The sequence below is a fragment of the Bubalus bubalis genome, chromosome 13 (assembly GCF_019923935.1).
Source record: "Bubalus bubalis isolate 160015118507 breed Murrah chromosome 13, NDDB_SH_1, whole genome shotgun sequence".
In the NCBI taxonomy this organism is placed as follows: Eukaryota; Metazoa; Chordata; class Mammalia; order Artiodactyla; family Bovidae; genus Bubalus; species Bubalus bubalis.
This window is the reverse complement of record NC_059169.1, coordinates 15449804-15469581: the sequence shown is the minus strand read 5'-3', so window position 1 is coordinate 15469581 and position 19778 is coordinate 15449804. Positions and strand designations below refer to the sequence as shown.

The 19778-nt window shown below is 40.6% G+C and overlaps 2 protein-coding genes across 2 annotated transcripts in view; both read right to left on the bottom strand.

Moving 5' to 3' along the window:
* The window catches only part of LOC123328868 (ATP-binding cassette sub-family C member 4), a gene marked incomplete in the record, with an annotated part of 1148417 nt that overhangs the window by 425481 nt on the left and 703158 nt on the right, over window positions 1–19778 (bottom strand).
* LOC102398340 (ATP-binding cassette sub-family C member 4) overlaps window positions 1–19778 on the bottom strand; it is an 84879-nt gene that overhangs the window by 39459 nt on the left and 25642 nt on the right. The window contains exons 5-7 of the mRNA XM_045162439.1: window positions 17602–17691; window positions 16423–16586; window positions 3416–3541 (exon numbers count right to left, since the gene is read on the bottom strand). Of these exons, the coding sequence (XP_045018374.1) occupies window positions 3416–3541; window positions 16423–16586; window positions 17602–17691 (380 nt within the window). The remainder of the gene's footprint in view (window positions 1–3415; window positions 3542–16422; window positions 16587–17601; window positions 17692–19778) is intronic.

Here is a 19778-nt window from a genome sequence, read left to right as displayed (position 1 = left end):
CAAAGAAAACAACATAGTGTTTTCATGTCTCTGTTTGGAATGAATAATAATGATTCATAAAGTTTTGCCTGATATAGTTACATCCAATCTCTATAATCTCACCATTTGTGCTACAGCAAACTATAGTTTTACTTTGAATGTCATCGTCTCAAGTACTAGCATCTTCTGTAGAGAAGGAAATGGCAGCCCACTCCAATACTCTTGCCTGGAAAATCCCATGGACAGAGGAGCCTGGCAGGCTATACGACATGGGGTCATAAAGAGACAGACACAATTTAGGGACTAAATAACGACAACAAGCCCTGCATTGACAACAGGCAAAAGCCACTTGCTTCAAGAGAAGAGACAGAAAAACAGGTTCTGCCCAGGATCCTGAAGTTGTACAAAGCAGAGGACGTTAACTGGGGCAGAGAGAGGAAACTGCCTCACACACAAACTCCAATATAGGACAGATGTCATGGAGGGACAGAAAATACACCTGCTATCATCATCAGAAGCAAAGGCTTTGGACTTTTCAGCTAAAGACTGATTTCCAGCAATTAGATACTCTTCTATCTGAAACATTTAACCACCATGTCTCTGTTCATGTTTCTATATTGGATATGAAAACAAAACCTTGTGGAGTTCTTTTGTAATTGATTTCCATATGTGAAAGACCTTTACAGACAGTGAAAAAGCTAAGGAGTATCATTAGGTAAAAATAAACAAAAAGACAGGGAAAAAATACTAACACCTTGAAATTACTGCTTTTGGGGGGTTTGTGGTACTAAGAAATACTTGGAAATTCATTTCTGTATAAGTAAGAAGCATAAGCAAAGGAGAAAAGGAAAGATATAAGCATCTGAATGCAGAGTTCCAAAGAATAGCAAGAAGGGATAAGAAAGTCTTCCTCAGTGATCACTGCAAAGAAATAGAGGAAAACAACAGAACTGGAAAGACTAGAGATCTCTTAAAGAAAATTAGAGATACCAAGGGAATATTTAATGCAAAGATGGGCTCGATAAAGGGCAGAAATGGTATGGACCTAACAGAAGCAGAAGATATTAAGAAGAGGTGGCAAGAATACACAGAAGAACTGTACAAAAAAGATCTTCATGACCAAGATAATCATGATGGTGTGATCACTCACCTAGAGCCACACATCCTGGAATGTGAAGTCAAGTGGGCCTTAGGAAGCATCACTACAAAGCTAGTGGAGGTGATGGAATTCAAGTTGAGCTATTTCAAATCCTGAAAGATGATGCTGTGAAAGTGCTGCACTCAATATGCTAGGAAATTTAGAAAACTGAGCAGTGGCCACAGGACTGGAAAAGGTCAGTTTTCATTCCAATCCCAAAGAAAGGCAATGCCAAAGAATGCTCAAACTACTGCACAATTGCACTCATCTCACATGCTAGTAAAATAATGCTCAAAATTCTCCAAGCCAGTCTTCAGCAATACGTGAACCATGAACTTCCAGATGTTCAAGCTGGTTTTAGAAAAGGCAGAGGAACCAGAGATCAAATTGCCAACATCCGCTGGATCATCAAAAAAGCAAGAGAGTTCCAGAAAAACATCTATTTCTGCTTATTGTCTATGCCAAAGCCTTTGACTGTATGTATCACAATAAACTGTGGAAAATTCTGAAAGAGATGGGAATACCAGACCACCTGACCTGCCTCTTAAGAAACCTGTATGCAGGTCAGGAAGCAACAGTTAGACCTGGACATGGAACAACAGACTGGGTCCAAATAGGAAAAGGAGTACGTCAAGGCTGTATATTGTTACCCTGCTTATTTAACTTATATGCAGAATACATCATGAGAAACGCTGGGCTGGAAGAAGCACAAGCTGGAATCAAGATTGCTGGGAGAAATATCAATAATCTGAGATATGCAGATGACACCACCCTTATGGCAGAAAGTGAAGAGGAGCTAAAGAGCCTCTTGATGAAAGTGAAAGAGGAGAGTGAAAAGGTTGGCTTTAAGCTCAACACTCAGAAAATTAACATCATGGCATCTGGTACCATCACTTCATGGGAAGTAGATGGGGAAACAGTGAAACAGTGTCAGACTTTATTTTGGGGGGTTCCAAAATCACTGCACATGGTGATTGCAGCCATGAAATTAAAAGATACTTACTTCTTGGAAGGAAAGTTATGACCAACCTAGATAGCATATTCAAAAGCAGAGACATTACTTTGCCAACAAAGGTCCATCTAATCAAGGCTATGGTTTTTCCAGTGGTCATGTATGGATGTGAGAGTTGGACTCTGAAGAATGCTCAGCACCGAAGAATTGATGCTTTTGAACTGTGGTGTTGGAGAAGACTCTTGAGAGTCCCTTGGACTGCAAGGAGATCCAACCAGTCCATTCTAAAGGAGATCAGCCCTGGGTGTTCATTGGAAGGACTGATGCTAAAGCTGAAACTCTAATACTTTGGCCACCTCATGCGAAGAGTTGACACATTGGAAAAGATTCTGATGCTGGGAGGGATTGGGGGCAGGAGAAGAAGGGAACGACAGAGGATGAGATGGCTGGATGGCATCACCGACTCGATGGACATGAGTTTGGGTAAACTCCGGGATTTGGTGATGGACAGAGAGGCCTGGAGTGCTGCAATTCATGGGGTCGCAAAGAGTCAAACACAACTGAGTGACTGAACTGAGCTGAAGAAGCATTATACAAATTTTTCCTTTAAGAAGATAGTAAGTGGAAGAGCAGGTTAAAATGATGTCTCCCCGTTCTACTTAAACTTTCTGCCACATGTTGGGGGTGGAGTGCGTAGTATTTAAGTTCATTGTAATGTTAAAAACTTGGTAAGACTTCAAAATTAATTCAGAAAAGTCAACTGTAGTAATGTAGGTGAACCTAGAACCTGTTACTCAGAGTGAGGTAAGTCAGAAAGAGAAAAGCAAATATTAATGTCTATATATATGGAATCTAGAAAAATAGAACTGATGAACCTATTCACAGAGAATAAATGGAGACACAGATGCAGAGAACAATCTCAGAGACACAAAGTGGGAGGGAGAAGGTAGGACAAATTGAGAAAGTAGCATTTGCATGGATATGCTGTCATGTGTAAAATAGATAACTAGCAGGAAGCTGCTATATAACACAGGGAGGCTAGCCTGCTGCTTTCTGACGACCTAGAGAGGTGGAATGGGGGAGTGGAAGGCGGAGATTCAGGAAGATGGAGATATATATACATATATATACACACACACACACACACATACATACATACACACACACATATACATATACATACACACATACACACACACACACACAGTGATGGCTGATTCACCTTGATGTATAGCAGAGACCACCACAACATTGTAAAGTAATTATCCTCCAAAAATAATAAGTAAATTCAGTTAAAAATGTGGAGGGGAGTACAAAAATATGGTGTGACATATACAAAAACTTACCTTCTCAATCTGGTAATAAGGTCTATAAGTGACTTTTCCCAAGCATTCATTTTTACTGATTTGATGCCACTTATAAATTCACTCATGGTCCTGATCCTGTCGTCTGTGAGAGCTGCAGTCTTACTCCTAAGGGGACAGACGTGAGAGATGAGCCATAGTGATCAAGTACTAACTTTCTGTGGCAGCAGCAGCAGGGGGCACAGGGAGGGACCAGAGATCAAATGATTCTCTACAGCTCTTCTGTGCTAACATCACAGGAAGGTACTACTCAAAGTACAAATGGAGAAAAAGACTTCCAGGAAGTCAACAGCTCAGCCTAATTCAAAGACTAACTCAGAGAACTTGCAGTAACAGCCAAGGAAGACCTGAAGTGAGTCAGATACAAACCATCTCCCCAAGAAGATGGAAGGTTGAACAGGAAAGGCAGAAAGGAATCTAACAGGAAAACAGTGTCTGTGCTGTAATAAAATAGGAGTAAAACTCTGGGGAACAGAAAAGATGAGGCTGCTAATAACATCAGGAAAGGAGAACAAGAAAAACTTCAGAGACCTTGTAGCACTGGAACAGGGCCTCAAAGGATAAGGAACATCTATCCACAGCAAAGAGAGGAAAGGGAATTTCAAGTAAAGAAAAATACCTCACATAAAGGTACACACAGACACAAAAGAACTCACATAGCTTAAAACAACACACCTTCACCACCTGACAATCTGGACAATGACCCACTTCCAACCCTCTGGAACCTGCCTCAGTTCTAACTCATCACCATTATGCCCTTCATCACCAGTTACCTTTCTACCACATATGCTGCTGAGACTGTGGGACTTTATGAAAGTGAAAGTGAAGTTGCTCTGTCATGTCCAACTCTTTGCCACCCCATGGACTGTAGCCTATCACACTCCTCGGTCCATGGGATTTTTGAGGCAAGACTACTGGAGTCGGTTGCCATTTCCTTCTCCAGAGGATCTTCCCAACCCAGGGATCAAACCTGGGTCTCCCGCATTGTAGGCAGATGCTTTACCATCTAAGCCACCAGAGAAGTCCTAATAAAGACATAATTTGGCAAAATTCAACATCCATTTAAGATAAAAACCCTCCAAAAAGCAGGAATAGAAGGAACATGCTGCTGCTGCTGCTGCTAAGTCACTTCAGTCGTGTCCGACTCTGTGCGACCCCATAGACGGCAGCCCACCAGGCTCCCCCGTCCCTGGGATTCTCCAGGCAAGAACACTGGAGCGGGTTGCCATTTCCTTCTCCAGAAGGAACATAACTCAACATAATAAAAACTATATATGACAAACCCTCAGCAAACATTATCCTCAATGGTGAAAAATTGAAAGTGTTTCCCCTAAAGTCGGGAACAAGACAAGGGTGCTCACTTTCACCACTACTATTCAACATAGTTTTGGAAGTTTTGGCCACAGCAATCAGAGAAGAAAAAGAAACAAAAGGAATTTAGATTGGAAAAGAAGTAAAATTATTACTGTTTGCAGATGACATAATCCTCTACAGAGAAAAGCCTTAAGACTCCACCAGAAAATTACTAGAGCTAATCAATGAATATAGTAAAGTTGAAGGATATAACATTAACACACAGAAATCCCTTGCATTCCTATATACTAACAATGAGAAAACAGAAAGAGAAATTAAGGAAACAATTCCATTCACCATTGCAACAAAAAGAATAAAATACTTAGGAATATATCTACCTAAAGAAACAAAAGATCTATATATAGAAAACTATAAAGCACTGGTGAAAGAAATCAAAGAGGACACTAATAGATGGAGAAATATACCGTGTTCATGGATCAGAAAAATCAATATAGTGAAAATGAGTATACTACCCAAAACAACCTAGATTCAATGCAATCCCTATCAAGCCACCAACGGTATTTTTCAGAGAACTAGAACAAATAATTTTACAATTTGTATGGAAATACAAAAAAACCTCAAATAGGCAAAGCAATCTTGAGAAAGAAGAATAGAACTGGAGGAATCACCTGCCTGACTTCAGTCTCTACTACAAAGCCACAGTCATCAAGACAGTATGGTACTGGCACAAAGACAGAAATATAGATCAATGGAACAAAATAGAAAGCCCAGAGATAAATCCATGCACCTATGGACACCTTATCTTTGACAAAGGAGGCAAGAATATACAATGGAGAAAAGGCAATCTCTTTAACAAGTGGTGCTTGGAAAACTGGTCAACCACTTGTAAAAGAATGAAACTAGAACACTTTCTAACACCATACACAAACATAAACTAAAATGGAAGAAAGATCTAAATGTAAGACCAGAAACTGTTAAACTCCTAGAGGAAAACATAGGCAGATTCATGTTGATATATGGTAAAAACCAATACAATATTGTAAAGTTATAAAAAAAGTAGTAATAAAAAAAAACCACTCTCTGACATAAACCACAGCAGGATCCTCTATGACCCACCTCCCAGAATATTGGAAATAAAAGCAAAAATAAGCAAATGGGACCTAATTAAAATTAAAAGCTTCTGCACAACAAAGGAAGCTATAAGCAAGGTGAAAAAACAGCCTTCAGAATAGGAGAAAATAATAGCAAAGGAAGCAATTAAAGAATTAATCTCAAAAAAATACAAACAACTCCTGCAGCTCAATTCCAGAAAAATAGAAGACCCAATCAAAAAGTGGGCCAAAGAACTAAAGAGACATTTCTCCAAAGAAGACATACAGATGACTAACACATGAAAAGATGCTCAACATCACTCATTATCAGAGAAATGCAAATCAAAACCACAATGAGGTAGGATTTCATGCCAGTCAGAATGGTTGCTATCCAAAAGTCTACAAACAATAAATGCTGGAGAGGGTGTGGAGAAAAGGGAACCCTCTTACACTGTTGGTGGGAATGCAAACTAGTACAGCCACTGTGGAGAACAGTGTGGAGATTCCTTTTAAAAGTGGAAATAGAACTGCCATATGACTCAGCAATCCCACTCTGGGCATACACACTGAGGAAACCAGAATTGAAAGAGACATGTGTACCCCAATGTTCATCACAGCACTGTTTATAATAGCCAGGACATGGAAGCAACCTAGATGTCCATCAGCAGATGAATGGATAAGAAAGCTGTGGTACAGATACACAATGGAATATTACTCAGCCATTAAAAAGAACACACTTAAATCAGTTCTAATGAGGTAGATGAAACTGGAGCCTATTATACAGAGTGAAGTAAGAAAAAAAAATACCAATACAGTATATTAATGCATATATATGGAATTTAGAAAGAACGTAATGATAACCCTGTATGCGAGACAGCAAAAGAGACACAGATGTATAGAACAGTCTTTTGGACTCTGTGCGAGAGGGCGAGGGTGGGATAATATGGGAGAATGGCATTGAAACATGTAAATTATCATGTGAAACAAATCGCCAGTCCAGGTTCAATGCATGATACAGGGTGCTCGGGGCTGGTGCACTGGGATGACCCTGAGGGATGGGATGGGGAGGGAGGAGGGAGGGGGGTTCAAGGGAACACATGTACATTCATGGTGGATTCAAGTCAATGTATGGAAAAACCAATACAATATTGTAAAGTAAAATTAATTAATTAATTAAAGAAAAATAAAGACATAATTAATCAAGACCAGCGACGGTCCCAAGATGGCAGAGGAATAGGATTCAGAGACCACTTTCCACCCACAAATTCATCAAAAGATCATTTGCATGCTGAGCAACTTCCACAAAACAACTTCTAAATGCTAGTGGAGGACACTAGGAATCCAGAAAGGCAGCCTAATCTCTTCAAAAAGAGGTACGAAAAATATAAAAGACACAAAGAGAGACAAAAGAGTTAAGGACAGAGACCTCTCCTGGGGAGGGAGTTGTGCAGGAGGAGAAGTTTCCACACAGTAGGAAATCCTCTCACAGGCAGGTCTGTGGGGAGTTTTGGAATCTCAGAGGGCAACATAACCAGGAGGACACACACACACACACACACACACAGAATATGCACCTAACCGCAGCTTCCAGTGGAAAAGTAGCCCAGACACTCGCATCCACTACCAACAAGTGTGGACTGGACAGGGAGGCACAGGCTGCATAATCAGTGCTTAGGATAAGGACTGGGCCTCAATGCCCTGAGGACAATCTGAGGGAGTTAACATGAGATAGAAACCCAAACTGTGGGATTGCCAGAGAGAACAAAAAAAGAGAGAGAACTTTTCCGCAAAAGGCTCTAACACACAGCCTGGCCTGCACACAGAACAAAGGATTGAGCTAACACCAAAGAAGAGCTAGGCAGCCTCCCACTCCCCAGAGGCAGAGAGGCAGGTGTGCGACAGCCAGAGCTGCAGGGCAAGAGGCTGCTGCAATCTCTGCCCCAGGGACCGGCATCCTCCACCAAACTGCGAGCAGGCTCCCACTTGCTAACCACGTCTTCCTGGGATCCTGGACGGTTGACATCTGCCAGGAGTGTCGCAGCCTGAGATCAGCTCCCCAGAGGAGACACACCTCCCACATGGCACACCTGAGATGGTGCTCTTGCGGCGCACCCAGGACACCAACCGGCCAGGACTGGGGAGGTGATTAAGACACACGGACCACCTGGGACAGTGCACTTGCCAAGCACCTGGCCACCTGAGCTGCTTGAACCTGGGAAGGGCACAAAATGCACACCCAACCGACTCTGTGCCCTTGTGGAGTACCCAAGAACCTGAGCAGCTTAGACCTGGGAAGTGCACGAAAAGGCAGGCCCACTTTGGACAGTACCCCTGCAGAGGACCCTGGAGCCTGAGCAGTGTAGACCCAGGAAACACATGCCACCTTGAGCTTTGGCAAACCCAGTGTGGTCCTTACACTGCGAACACTCCCCACACATGCCAGCAATATTTGTTTGCAATGTCTCCCCCTCCCCACAACAGAACTGAACAGGTGAGCCTAAATAAGCGACCACCTTCACCCCTTTGTGTCAGGGTGGAAATTAGACACTGAAGAGACTTGCAAACAGAGGAAGCCAAAATAAACAAAGAAGAGGGAACCGCTCTGGAAGTGACAGGTTCAACAGATTAAAACCCTGTAGTTAACATTGACTAAGCATTGGAGGGGGCCTATAGACCTTGAGAAGAAGTACCAGCTGGAACAAGGAATTATCTGAAACTGAACTGACCCCACATTGCCCACAACAGCTCCAGAGAAATTCCTAGATATATTTTTACTATTATCACTTATTAATTTTTTAATTTAAGTCCCTTATTACTCCTTTGATTTTCATTTTTGTAAACTATTATCTTGCAAAAAAGACCCCATTTTTAAAGCAAATTCACATATATTTTTCATAATTTTATGATTGATTTTGTTTTATAATTTTAATATTCTATTTCTGAGAGTCTAACCTCTACTCTAGATTTTTAATCTTTGCTTTTTGGAATTTGTTTTCAATTTTGTACCTTTAGGAATATAATTTTCAGTACTCATTTTCACTTAGGTGTGTGAAATTGCTGGCTGATTTTATTGCTGTCACCCTTTTTGACTCTCCCTTTTCTCCCCCAGGTCACCTATATCCCCTCCCTCCCCTTTCTCTTCTCTACTTGACTCTGTGAATGTCTCTGGGTGTTCTGGGCTGTGAGAACACTTAGGGAATTGATTACTGGCTAGATTGCTCTCTCCCCTTTTGACTCCCCCTCTTTTCCCCCTGGTCACCTCTATCTCCCTTCTCCGTCTTCTCCATGTAAGTCTGTGAACCTCTCTGGGTGTCCCTCACTGTGGAGAATTGCTTCACCACTAATCTAGATGTTTTATCATCTGTGTTATATGGATGGAGAAGTCTTAAGGCTACTGTAAGAATAAGACTGAAAGCCAGAGGGAGAAGGTTTAACTCCAAAACTTGAGAACATCAGGGAACTCCTGATTCCATGGAATATTAATAGACAAGAGCTCACCCAAAAGGATACATTCCTACACTGAAACCAGCTCCACCCAAGAGTTAACAAGTTCCAGAGCAAGATATACCATGCTAATTCTCCAGTAAAGCAGGAACACAGCTCTGAGCATTAAAAGACAGGCTGCCCAAAGCCATGCCAAACCCATAGACACCCCAAAACTCACTACCAGACACTTCATAGCACTTCAAAGAGAAGCGATCCATTTCCACCCACCAGAACACAGACACAAGCTCCCCTAACCAGGAAACCTTGACAAACCACTAGTCCAACCCCACCCACAGGGAGAAGGCTCCACAATACAGAGGAACCATGAACTGCCAGCAAACAGAAAGTGTGGCCCAAACACAGCAATCTGAACAAGATGAAAAGGCAGAGACATATTCAGCAGGTAAAGCAACATGATAAATGCCCACAAAATCAAACAAAAGAGAAGGAGATAGGGAATCTACCTGAAAAAGAATTCAGAATAATGATAGTCAAGATGATCCAAAATCTTGAAAACAAAATGGAGTTACAGATAAATAGACTAGAGACAAGGATTGAGAAGATGCAAGAAATGTTTAACAAGGACCTAGAAGAGATAAAGAAGAGTCAATCAATAATGAATAATGCAATAGCTGAGGTCAAAAGCCCTCTGCAGGGAATCAACAGCAGAATAATTGAGGCAGAAGATAGGATAAGTGATATGGAAGATAGAATGGTGAAAATAAATGAAGCAGAGAGGAAAAAATAAAAAAAGAATTAAAAGAACCGAGGACAACCTCAGAGACCTCTGGGACAATGTAAAATGTCCCAACAGTCAAATCATAGGAATCCCAGAAGAAGAAGATGAAAAGAAAGGGCATGAGAAAACTTGAGGAGATAATAGTTGAAAACTTCCCTAAAGTGGGGAAGGAAATAGCCACCAAAGTCCAAGAAAACCAGAGAGTGCCAAACAGGATAAACCCAAGGTGAAACACCCCAAGACACATATTAATCAAACTAACAAAGATCAAACACAAAGAGAAAATATTAAAAGCAGCAAGGCAAAAGCAACAAATAACCCACATGGAGATCCCCATGAGGATAACATCTGACCTTTCAATAGAAACTCTTCAGGCCAGAAAGGAATGGCAGGACAAACTTAAAGTGATGAAAGAGAAAAAACCTAAAACCCAGATTACTATACCCAGCAAGCATCTTATTCAAATATGAAGGAGAAATCAAAAGCTTTACAGACTCAGCACCACCAAACCAGATCTTCAACAAATGCTAAAGGATCTTCTCTAGACAGGAAACACAGAAAAGGTTTATAAACTCAAACCCAAAACAACAAAATAAATGGCAACAGGATCATAATTATCAATACTACCTTAAATGTAAATGGGTTGAATGTCCCAATCAAAAGACAAAGGCTGGCTGAAAGAATATACAAAAAACAAACCCCTTATATGCTGTCTACAAGAGACCCACCTCAAACCAAGGGACACATACAGACTGAAAGTGAAGGGCTGGAAAAGGTATTTCATGCAAATGGAGACCAAAAGAAAGCAGAAGTAGTGATACTCATATTAGATAAAATAGACTTTGAAAGAAAGGCTGTGAAAAGAAATAAAGAAGAACATTACATAGTGGTCAAAGGACCAATCCAAGAAGATATAACAATTATAAATATATATGCACCCAAAAAGGTGTTCCCTCATTGCTCAGTTTGTAAAGAATCTGCCTGCAATGGAGGAGACCCTGATTTGATTCCTGAGTCAGGAAGATCCTCTAGAGAAGGGATAGGCTACCCACTCCAGTATTCAGTATTCTTGGCCTTCCCTTGTGGCTCAGCTGGCAAAGAATCCGACTGCAATATGGGAGACCCCGGTTTGATTCCTGGGTCAGGAAGATCCACTGGAGAAGGGATAGGAGACCCACTCCAGTATTCTTGGGCTTCCCTCGTGGCTCAGCTGGTAAAGAATCTGCCTGCAAGGTGGAAGACCTGGATTCAATCCCTGGGATGAGAAGATCCCCTGGAGAAGGGAAAGGTTACCCACTCCAGTATTCTGGCCTGGAGAATTCCATGGACTATAAAGTCTATGGGGTTGCAGAGTTGGACACGTCTGAGTGCCTTTCACTATCACTTTCATACACCCAACATTGGAGCACCTCAATACATAAGGCAAATGCTAACAGGTTTCAAAGGGGAAATTAACAGTAACACAATAATAGTGGGAAAATTTAGTACCCCACTCACACCTATGGTTAGATCAACCAAACAGAAAATTAGCAAGGAAACACAAACTTTAAATGATACAATGGACCAGTTAGACCTAATTGATATCTATATGATGTTTCACCCAAAACAATGAATTTCACCTTTTTCTCAAGTGCACACGGAACACTCACCAGGATAGATCACATCCTGGGCCATAAACCTAGCCTTGGTAAATTAAAAAAAAAAAAAAAAAAAAAAATTGAAATCATTTCAAGCATCTTTTTGAATCACAATGTGGTAAGATTAAATGTCAACTAGAGGGGAAATGGAGAAGGCAATGGCACCCCACTCCAGTACTCTTGCCTGGAAAATCCCATAGGCCGAGGAGCCTGGTAGGCTGCAGTCCATGGGGTCGCTAAGAGTCAGACACGACTGAGTGACTTTACTTTTACTTTTCACTTTCATGCATTGGAGAAGGAAATGGCAACCCACTCCAGTTTCTTGCCTGGAGAATCCCAGGGACGGGGGAGCCTGGTGGGCTGCCATCTATGGGGTCACACAGAGTCAGACATGACTGAAGTGACTTAGCAGCAGCAGCAGCAGAGGGGAAAAAACTATTAAAAATACAAACATATGGAAGCTAAACAACACATTTCTGAATAACCAGCAAATCACAGAAGAAATCAAAAAGGAAATAAAAATATGCAAAGAAACAAATGAAAATGAAAACGCAACAACCCAAAACCTATGGGATTCAGTAAAATCAGTGCTAAGACAAAGGTTCATAGCAATACATGCTTACCTTAAGAAACGAAAGAAAAATCAAATAAATAACCTATCTTTACACCTAAATCAACTAGAAAAAAAAAAAAAAAAAACAAAGGAAGAACCCCAGGGTTAGTTGAAGGAAAGAAATCATAAAACTTAGAGGAGAAATTAATAAAAAAGAACCAAAGGAGACTATAGCCAAAATCAACAGAACTAAAAGCTGGTTCCTTGAGAAGGTAAATAAAATAGGCAAATCATTAGCCAGACTCATCAACGAAGAAATGGAGAAGAATCAAATCAACAAAATTAGAAATGAAAATGGAGAAATCACAACAGACAACACAGAAATACAAAGATCATAAGAGACTAGTATCAGCAACTATATGCGAATAAAATGGCCAACTTGGAAGAAATGGATGAATTCTTAGGAAAGTACAACCTTCCAAAACTGAACAAGGAAGAAATAGAAAATCTTAACAGGCCAATCACAAACATGAAAATCAGAACTGTAATCAAAAATCTTCCAACAAACAAAAGCCCAGAACCTGATGGCTTCACAGGTGAATTCTATCAAAAATTTAAAGAGCTAACACCTCTCCTACTCAAACTCTTCCAGGAAATTGCAGAGGAAGGGAAACTCCCAAACTCATTCTATGAGGCCACCATCACCCTAATAACAAAACCAGACAAAGATGCCACAAAAAAAGAAAACTACAGGCCAATATCACTGATGAACATAGATGCAAAAATTCTCAAAATTCTAGCAAAGAAAATCCAACAACATATTAAAAAGATCATACATCATGACCAAGTGGGCTTTATCCCAGGGATGCAAGAATTCATTATTATTTGCAGATCAATCAATGTGATACACCACATTAACAAATTGAAAGATAAAAACCATATGATTATCTCAATAGATGCAGAGAAAGCCTTTGACAAAATTCAACATCCATTTATGATAAAAACCCTTCGGAAAGCAGGCATAGAAGGAACATACCTGTACATAATAAAAGTCATATACAATAAACCCACAGCAAATATTATCCTCAATGGTGAAAAACTGACAGCATTTCCTCTAAAGTCAGGAATAAGACAAGGGTGCCCACTCTCACCACTACCATTCTACATAGTTTTGGAAGTTTTGGCCATAGCAATCAGAAAAGAAAAAGAAATACAAGGAACCCAGATTGGAGAAGAAGGAAAAATCTCTGTTTACAGATGGCATGATCCTCTACATAGAAAATCCTAAAGACACCACCAGAAAATTACAAGAGTTAATCAATGAGTATAGTAAAGTTGCAGGATATAAAATTAATACACAGAAATCCCTTGCATTCCTATACATTAACAATGAGAAAACAGAAAGAGAAATTAAGGAAACAATTCCATTCACCACTGCGATGAAAAGAATAAAATACTTAGGAATAAATCTACATAAAGAAACAAAAGACCTGTATATAGAAAACTATAAAACACTGGTGAAAGAAATCAAAGAGGACACAAATAGATGGAGAAATATACTGTGTTCATGGAACAGAAGAATCAATATAGTGAAAATGAGTATACTACCAAAGCAATCTATAGATTCAATGCAATCCCTATCAAGCTACCATCAGTATTTTTCAGAGAACTAGAACAAATAATTTCACAATTTGTATGGAAATATAACAAACCTCGACTAGCCAAAGCAATCTTGAGAAAGAAGAATGGAACTGGAGGACTCAACCTGCCTGACTACAGGCTATACTACAAAGCTACAGTCATCGAGACAGTATGGTACTAGCACAAAGACAGAAATATAGATCGATGGAACAAAACAGAAAGCCCAGAGATAAATCCACACACCTGTGGATACCTTATCTTTGACAAAGGAGGCAAAAATATACAATGGAGAAAAGGCAATCTCCTTAACAAGTTTTACTGGGAAAACTGGTCAACTGCCTGTAAAAGAATGAAATTAGAATACTTTCTAACACTATACACAAAAATAAACTCAAAATGGATGAAAGATCTAAGTGTAAGACCAGAAATTATAAAACTCCTAGAGGAAAACATAGGCAAAACACTCTGACATAAATCACAGAAAGATCCTCTATGACCCACCTCCCAGAGTAATGGAAATAAAAGCAAAAATAAATGGAACTTAGTTAAAAAGCTCTTGCACAATGAAGGAAACTATAAACAAGGTGAAAAGACAGCCTTCAGAATGGGAGAAATAGTAGCAAACGAAGCAACTGAAGAATTAATCTTAAAAATATACAACCTGCTCATGCAGCTCAATACTGGAAAAATAAATGACCCAATCCAAAAATGGGCCAAAGAACTAAACAGACATTTTTCCAAAGAAGACATACAGAGGGCTAACACATGAAAAGATTCTCAACATCACTCATTATCAGAGAAATGCAAATCAAAACCACAACGAGGTACCATCTCATGATGGTCAGAATGGCTGCTATCAAAAAATTCTACAAACAATAAATGCTGGAGAGTGTGTGGAGAAAGGGGAACCCCCTTACACTGTTGGTGGGAATGCAAATTAGTACAACCACTCTGGAGAACAGTGTGGAGATTCCTTAAAAAACTGGAAATAGAACTAACATATGACCCACCAATCCCACTGCTGGGCATATACACTGAGGAAGCCAGAATTGAAAGAGACATATGTACCCCAATGTTTATCGCAGCACTGTTTACAATAGCTAGGACATGGAAGCAACCTAGATATCCACCAGCAGATGAATGTATAAGAAAGCTGTGGTACATATACACAATGGAATATCACTCAGCTATTAAAAAGAACACATTTGAATCAGTTCTAATGAGGTGGATGAAACTGGAGCCTATTATACAGAGTGAAGTAAGTCAGAAATAAAAACATCAATACAGTTTATTAATGCATATATATGGAATTTAGAAAGATGGTAACAATGACCCCATATGTGAGACAGCAAAACAGTCACAGATGTAAAGAACAGACTTTTTGACTCTGTGGGAGAAGGTGCTGCTGCTGCTAAGTCGCTTCAGTCGTGTCCAACTCTGTGCAACCCCATAGACGGCAGCCCATGAGGCTCCCCCTTCCCTGGGATTCTCCAGGCAAGAACATTGGAGTGGGTTGCCATTTCCTTCTCAGGGGGGGATAATTTGAGAGAACAGCATTGAAACATGTATATTGCCATATGTGAAATAGATGACCAGTTCAAGTTTGGTACATGAAACAGGGCACTCAAAGCTGGTGCATTGGGATAACCCAGAAGGATGGGATGGGGAAGGACGTGGGAGGGGTGTTCAGGATCAGGGGGCACATATATACACGTGGCTGATTCATGTCAATGTATGGCAAAAATCACCACAATATTGTAAAGTAATTAGCCTCCAATTAAAATAAATAGATTGACTTAAAAAATTAATCAAAACTGACTTTGTCCTTGGACACTTATAAATTAATGGAAATGTTGAATTAAAAATAAGACATGAATATACATACTGGAAAAATCACTCTAACCCAAGCATAACAAAAATGCATGCAACTAAGATTGAGCCTGTAGGATTATTACTATAATAATGCTTAAATAACTTCAATATAGGTACATTGGGCTCAAGGACACTCTACATATTCAGGTACAGTGCTGAGAGGGTCTGGAAAATCCCATAACTTTTCAAGATTATCCTTCAGCTTAAAGCTGGAGCCACCACTGGCTAAACTAAGCCTGAAGGGTCTACAACACACACAAAGAAGAGATCAGAGAAGGCATTTTATTTTTTAAACAAAAGCATCCAACAGATTGTAGTTGTCACCAAATATATGTTGGGGCTGCTGCTGCTGCTAAGTCATTTCAGTCGTGTCCAACTCTGTGCAACCCTAGAGATGGCAGCCCACCAGGCTCCCCCGTCCCTGGGATTCTCCAGGCAAGAACACGGGAGTGGGTTGCCATTTCATTCTCCAATGCATGAAAGTGAAAAGTAAAAGTGAAGTCACTCAGTCGTGTCTGACTCCTAGCGACCCCAGGGACTGCAGCCTACCAGGCTCCTCCATCCATGGGATTTGCCAGGCAAGAGTACTGGAGTGGGTTGCTGTTGCCTTCTCCGAAATATATGTTACCTATTTTTAAAACCAGTGTTTCACTTACCGGAGTGATGAAAACCACATCCCAAAGCAGCTTTGCAACAGCAGAAGGAAAATGAGAACCGCCATTCCAGCAAGACACGATATTCCTGTTTCCATCCAGAGCAGGGCAGTCACTGCAATTGCCTGCAGTGGCCCCACCCACAGATAGTGCAAGAACATCGTTACCTTAAAGAAAAAGATAAGCCTTCTTAGGATATTATAAAAAAACAACACAAGTAAGGACACAGTATAGAAATAATATGCTTGTGAAGAAGATACAGGAACCAAAACAGAAATGATCACAGTGGATTTTAAACCTGCTAAAGCAGAAATCCACACATCCACCCCAGATGACAGTTCTGAGGCAGCACAGGACCAGCCACGGAAAACCCAACCAGCAGCACTGGAAGGAAGATCTGAATTTTATCCACAACACAAATGAGCTCAGGGTTACCCCAAACTCTCTTTGCTCCAAAATTCAGTCACCATCTCCCCAGGAGAGCCTATATTATGGTACCTACTACTCTCTCCAGTAATTACTTAAGTATTTACCTCCCTGACAGGCTGTGGCTTTTGGGGGACAAAAACTAAGCCTAATTTATCCCTGAAACTGAGTAGAAGTCTTACTTCATGTTTGATGAATGAATACTTGAAGGAGAGGCGGTCTAGTGCAGTACAGATCTGACCAACAGCTACAATGCCCTGGGTAATATGATTTATTCATAAAGTAAGTGGGGAAAAAAGAGTGTGAGGGGACGGCAGAGAGGAAGTTGTGTCTGGCTGAGGACCACCCACTTGGCATTATTCCTTACAGGCTCCCTATACAGCAGGCACTGAACAGGGAAAGAACAACCCCTGCCCACCAGGCCTTCATCATTCAGAGGAGGAGGAAGACAGCCCAGCAACACCAACACCATATACCAAGAAGGGCCACACCAGGAGGACCCCTAGGGACACTAACCAAGCGGGGAAAGAATACTGCTGCCTATTATTAGAAAAACAAAATTCTCATCCACAGGACAACACACATTGTTACATCTAAGTTGCACACAGAAGAAATGAGAGTTGGATAAAAAGAACCCTTGTCTTAGGTCCTCAACAGAACCCTGGCTGACACCAAACCCTGGCACCTGGCATCCCAATAAGCTACACTCAGTAAGAAGGATGGGAAATGGAAGAGAATCCCTCAGGGGTAGCTTACCTGATCAAACCTGTTCACATCGTTGGACAGCAGGTTGACTATCTGGCCTGTGGTGGTCTTCCCCATGGCCGAGCTACTCAGACGAAGTACCTAGTGAGAGAAAGATACAGAGAATTGGACTGCCAAGGTGATACCAAGTCAATCTTACAACATAGCAAAATGGAGTGTGTTTTTGTGGGGTCTTGAGTGGTGCTAGGACAAAGAGAGTGACCCCAAACAGCAGGGCTCTAGGGACCTACATTCATCCTTCGTCTCCTCAATGTGGTGGCAGCCCCGCCCACAAGAACAACAAACGGAGGAGCAGGAGGTAGAAGCAAAATCCCCCATCCTGCTTCTCAATGAACTTGAACCTGCCTGAAGGATAAAGGGATGTTGATTTAGACTTAAGAACAAACCAAAATAAACTTGAGCCAAACTAGATGAGAGTGGAAAGGCTACCTTAAAGAAAGAAATTAGAGGACTTGGACAGACTATAAATCTGGAATTGATTATTAATTCTGTGCGAGACCTCATTTAAACACTTTGGGCTTAGTTTATTCATTCTGAAATGAGTGAGTATAATGTTCAAAATACTGTTCCTGTGAGGAACCTCTGTTCTTAATGCCAGTCTGCTGACTTTACAAAAAACACAGCCTCTGCTGCACAATTCCTTTATTTGTTAAGAAAAATGCCCTAGAGATCTGAGGAACCTGAACAGACACCATGAGCTGCTTAAAAAACCACCAGTTGGATCCAAACAGAGTCTCATGGCTCATAAAACTGTTTCATTTAGTCCTCAGGTTAAACAGAAAAATCAGTGATAAAGTGGGGATGTAAAACAATGTAGCTGACATAGAAGAGAGTATGGCTGTTCCTCAAAAAACTAAACACAAAATTAGCATATAATACAGCAATTCCACTTCTGGGAATATACTCAAAAGAACTGAATGTATGAACTTGAACAGATATTTATACACTTGTGTTCAGAGCAGCAATGATCACAATAGCCAAAAGGTAGAAACAACCCAAATGTTCACTAACAGATGAATGGATACAGAGAATGCTGTATATACCTATAATGGAATATTATTCAGTTGTAAAATGGAATTAAATTTGACACCTGCTCCACCATCAACGAACCCTTAAAATATTGTGCTATATGACATAAACAAGACACAAAATGACAAATATTTTACAATTCCACTTACATGGGACACCAAGTCAAATTCAAAGATTGAAGTAGAATGGTGCTGGCTGGTAGGGGTGGGGGTGGGGTGGCTGGAGAATTAGTGTTTATTGGATTGAGAGGATCACTTGGCGAAGATGAAATTCTGGAGATAAAGAGCAGTGTTGTTTCCTCAACAATGTAAATGTTCCTAATGTCACTAAATTGTTGTTGTTCAGTCATTAAGTCATGCCCAACTCTTTGCAATGACATGGACTACAGCACACCAGTCTCCTCAGTCCTCCACTGTCTCCTGAAGTTTGCTCAAATTCATGTCCATTGAGTCAGTGAAGGTATCTAAACATCTCATCATCTGCCACCCCTGTCTCTTTTGCCTTCAGTCTTTCCCAACATCAGGGTCTGTTCCAATGAGTCAGCTCTTCATGTCACTAATGTCACTAAACAATGTTCCCCAATTTAGTTAAAATTGTAAATTTTATGTTGTGCATATTTTATAATAATTTTTAAATCAATGACCAAAAGCCAAAGTAACTTTACCAAATTTGTAGAAATGACAAATCATTTTATTTAATACACATCCCACAAGATCATTCAAAGTTCAGCTAAAAAGAGCCTAAAAATTTCCCAAAGGTGACATTCCAAAGTGTTAGTGGGAAGAGGAAGAAAAACAGGTGGACAATGGCTCACCTGTGCAGCAAACAGTGAGCTTTGACTGAACCATGACCTCACACCTAAAAAGGTTTTCACAGTGCAGTTCTGGTGAAATTTCACACATACTTATGGGAGCTAAGCATGATCTAGAAAGACAAACATCTAGCTAACTTGTGGAGAAATCTGAGTACTCTTCTCCTAAACAGTGAAAGGTACAAGAGAATAACAAATATGTGATGGGGGACAATGAAGAACCCTGGCTAGAGTGTACAGTCACCACTGCCATTTCCACGTCACCCAGGAGGAAACCAGCTCATGTGCCAAACACACACAGTGAGATGCCAGGGGCCCTGGGTTCATA